General features: G+C 33.4%; 1 protein-coding gene across 1 annotated transcript; it reads left to right on the forward strand.

Annotated features, from left to right (window-relative positions):
• Nucleotides 1–1,849: 1,849 nt before the first annotated feature.
• LOC139491850 (transmembrane protein 161B-like) lies at nt 1,850–4,296 on the forward strand. Its single transcript, XM_071279751.1, has one exon. It carries the CDS (start codon nt 1,879–1,881, stop codon nt 3,361–3,363), a length of 1,485 nt encoding a protein of 494 aa, XP_071135852.1. The 5' UTR covers nt 1,850–1,878; the 3' UTR covers nt 3,364–4,296.
• Nucleotides 4,297–4,806: the final 510 nt, after the last annotated feature.

The raw sequence follows: 4,806 nt of genomic DNA on the forward strand, positions 1-4,806 counted from the left end.
TTAAAAGCCATAAAATAACTTTAATCATATGTACAGTAAATTTTGTATTGTACTACTAAAAAAGAATGAAATATTAACATGATTAAGTGACAGGAAACATTGGGTAAATTTGTCTTTCCATCTTTCCATCTGTTGTGTTCCATCCGTCCCAAAAGTATTTTCACATATTTCAAGTTTAGCTTGAGCTGGAGTAGCATTCATGTGTTGAAGTTGAACATTTCTTTTATTTTTAGTGGTTTTTTTTAATTATAACCTTATATTTTTTTCTCAGCCTGTGACTTTTGTTGCTAAAGCGAGCTATAGTGATCCTAAATTCCGTCTTCATCATCTGAGTCCACAAATATTCACTCTGTGGTTAAAGTTTTTGAAATTTTAATTACAATGTACTTTCTTAAACTAATCTCGATTTTCTATCAAACTTGAACAGACATGACAGAAGCTTTTTTATGATCAGAAGATTATATCAAGAAGTCAATTTGAAAAAAAAATCCTGTTTACATTTTTATCTCAATATCTGTATTTTACTTATAAATAGACAAATTTTTCTGCCAGATAACATTGTAAATTCACTCTGTGGTTAAGGTTTTTAAAGTTTTAATAACTTCCTGAAACTATCCTGGATTTGTACCAAACTTAAACAGATGCTTGTTTATGATCTAATTTAGATCATCTAAAGCTAGTATCTTGAAATAAATTTTATAAAAATTTATTTCCTGTTCCTCTGTATATTTCTTTGAGCTGGGGTCACACATTCAGGATTTTTACTGCCATCCTTGACAGGACCATGTCCAATTAAAATTTGTCAAAAGTCTGATCAAGATCCTATGAATCGTTGATGGAAATTCAAACTTTAATTAAAATTTGTAAAAAAAAATCTAATCACGCCAACAATCAGATATTGTTCAGTAAGCGCTGATATTCAACCGTTTCCAAGCGAATTTGTCCCGATAATCCCTTCTCAATTCGCTTCTAATCCGATTTGTATCTTTCGCATGGTAAAATTCGAGAAAGTCTGTCACAACTGCGTCCCGATTCTACGGAATGTAATCTGACAGAGATCAGACAGTGAACCAACGCTGATGGAAGTTATCCATTCGAAAACTATAGGCATACTCAGGAAGATCATGTACTGTCTGAACATTATTCTATCACGGTCCGCTCTATCGTATTGCAAACAGCTTTATCGGATCTAAGTCGTATTCTATTCTGTAATTGTCAGCACTCTGGCATGGGTATCATCGACGAATTTTGTATTGATAACGAGACTGTTCCAGAACTGTTTTGGCAAAGACGGTTTGCAATCGACAAGATCTGGATGCAATCTGGAATCAATCGGCAGAGAAACGGCAATGAAAAATTTCTCCAAATCATTCCCGTTCCACTGGACACTGTCCAGAAAACACTGAACATTGTTAGGTTTTTAATCGGATACATCAGAATCTGTCACGACATAGTCACGCTTGTAATCCAACTAGACAAAATTGGCTGAGTTTCCTCGGATGTTAAGGGATGCACCTAAGGCTAACTGTTAGGGTGGTTTGCCATACTATCCTGACCATTCCTGGACATAGTTTTTCTTCCAGTGAACATTACAATGTTACATGCAGTCTGCACTACAGTTTTAAATGATTTTTTTTTAGATTCATAAACTGTTCTGGATTTTTACCAAACTTGGACAGAAGCTTCTTACAATCAAAAGATAGTACATGTATCTAGAGAAATTTTTTTAATAATTTATTCCCCATTTTTGTTGCAAAAGTAGGCAATCGTGAGACACTGGGTTCCTTAGAACCCTTTAATTACATAATTTTTATATAAGTTCCTAAATACAACCTTTGTTTAATAATTTTTTTAAATTTTCTTTTGTAGAAGGACATCATGGCTATATTAGGAGTACAACTAGTCCTTAGTCTGATCATGTTCAGCTTTCTACAGAAGCTTGGTCCGTATTACTCATTTGGGCGATGGCTATTGTGCAATAGACTTGTGAGATATCTGCATCCAACAGATGAAGATCTGAAAAAAGCTGCTGGGATATCAAATGTTCCGAATGGTAAAGGAAAAAATAAAAAACATGAAAAGAAAGGAGGAGGGAAGAACAATACACAGTCAGATACTTTCACGATTCCTCGATCAACAGAAATTTTTCTTGACACAGCAAAGGTTGAGGCAATTGATTTAGTCTCGTTACATTTTTATTCAGATTTTCAGTGGTTGATGGAATTTGGATTGTGTTCTCTAGTTGTATACATAATAACAGAAGTTTACTATGCCTTTTGGCCTAAGAATGAATTGAACATCAGCATGTTATGGTGTCTTCTTGTTGTCATTTTCTGTTTCAGGATATTGATATCTCAAGCTGCAGTTTACTTCAAATCAGAAGAAGGAGGGGAGAGAATCCTTTGTGTTACATTTGGATTTTTCTTCCTGGTTTTAGCCATGGGAATTCTAGTCATAGATGAAAAAATATTAGAATTTGGACTTGAACCAGGATACCAGAATTTCTCTGAAGGCGCTGAATCTTTTCTTAAACAGCAAGGAATTGATTCACAAGGACCAATCACATTAATGACCTTCAAAATAATTCTTGCAATCATATGTTCTATTACTGGTGCCCTGTTGACATTTCCTGGACTGAGATATGCCAAAGTTCATTTAGATACATTAAATTATGTTAAGGAGAGTCCATTTAAGCAGGCACTGTTACACCTTAATTTTATCATGCCGTTAGTTATAATCTTATTATGGGTAAAACCTGTAGGTCGAGATATTATATGTGCCAAAAACTGGCAGGTTAATTTTAAACTTTTACACGAGGATGCGTTTGAAGTAGTCCGACTTTCTTTAATTGTGGTGTTGTTTGTACTTCGACTTGTTTTGATGCCGCCACACATGCAGGCACATTTGAATTTAGCTTACGAACATGTGCAAAGGATGAAAAAAGAAACCGGGAGAATCAGCAATTTGGATCTTCAAAGGATGATTGCTCGTGTGTTTTACTATTTGTGTGTAGTAGCTATACAGTATATTTTACCGTGTCTACTTTTACTATTCATGGTATTCCTTCAAAAAACATTAGGTAATTATAGTTGGTCAGATTTAGCGGGAGAAAATGCCCATAATTATTTTGAGGGTAAAAGTATGAGTGCACAAGCAATGTTCACAGAACGAGGAAAAAGCACTGGGGATGCCGTCTCGGACACAACAGCACAGTTCACATGGGCAGTTTCTAATTTACGACAGGTTTTTTCACCGACATGGTACCGTGGTTTGTTTGGATTTCTTACATGGTGGATGACAACGGCTTGGTTTACTAGTACAACATTTGGACTTTATTATTATTCTAGAGTTGCCACACAATGATCGTGTTACACAAAAATATGTAGATTATGAATATAATGTTTTGAATCAAAATACTTTCAAATATTGTTTTACGAGTTGGAACCCTTTATTAATTGCATGTAAATGTATGGCAGGGGCCTCCAAAATTACAAATAACATGAATAAAGGAAAGCCTTTTGTTTAATGAGTGAGTGAGGTTTTTATGCATGATATAAATGCTGTATACAGGGGGTCTCATTGAAGAGTTCTGATCCGGATCCCGCTTACTGTTTTGTTAGATTCCTGTATCCCGTTTACACAATGTATGTAAGCAATTCTCAATTTTTTGTAATTTCCTGTGTCCCGCTAGATTTCATTTACCGTTTTCATAGCACAATATTTTGACTTTCACATGCATGACATGGCACGCTTATAAAAAATCGGCAATCCCACTTCACGCTTAGACCACAATGAAGGCCACTATACAATGATGGTTTAGTCATCTTTACATGTATGTTCAGTCAATAGTATTAATACATTTAAAAATTCTATAGAATTGGAAAAATGATTAAAATGCAATTTTGAACTTATAAACTGATTCAGAAATGAAGTAAACAAAGAATTACCAGATTTTAGCTGATTTTAGGAAATTTATTTCAATCAACATGAAGCACACCTGGCATAATCATAAGTCCATTTACATGTAGACATTGAATGTAAAATATTTCAAGATAATGATAAACATGATAAATATGATCAATTCATTATTTTTGTCGAGCCTTCGACTTTTGTTGAAAAAACGAGACTAAGCGATCCTACATTCCGTCGTCGTTGTCGTCGGCGGCGTCAACAAATATTCACTCTGTGGTTAAAGTTTTTGAAATTTAAATAACTTTCTTAAACTATACTGGATTACTTCCAAGCGTGGACAGAAGCTTGTTTATGATCACAAGATAGTATCCAGAAGTTAATTTTGTAAAAATAAAATTCCATTTTTTCCGTATTTTACTTATAAATGGACTTAGATTTTCTGCCAAGAAACAACACATTCACTCTGTGGTTAAAGTTTTTAAAATTTTAATAACTTTCTTAAACTATCTTGGGTTTGTACCAAAGATGGACAGAAGCTTGTTTATGATCATAAGATAATATACAGAAGTAAATTTTGTAAAAAAATTAATCCGTTTTTTCCGTAGTTTACTTTTAAATGGACTTAGATTTTCTGCCAAGAAACAACACATTCACTCTGTGGTTAAATTTAAAAAAAAAATAATAACTTTCTTATACTACTTTTAATTTGTACCAAACTTAGAAACTTGTTTATGATCAAAAGCTAGTATTTAGAAGGAAATTTTGTTAATATTTTGTATCTGTGTATCTGTATTTTACTTATAAATTGACATAACATACAGTCTGCAGTTAAAGTTTTTAAACATTTATTAGATTCATAAACTATACTGGATTTTTACCAAACTTGGAAAGAAG

Source organism: Mytilus edulis, chromosome 10 (genome assembly GCF_963676685.1).
Source record: "Mytilus edulis chromosome 10, xbMytEdul2.2, whole genome shotgun sequence".
Classification (NCBI taxonomy): Eukaryota; Metazoa; Mollusca; class Bivalvia; order Mytilida; family Mytilidae; genus Mytilus; species Mytilus edulis.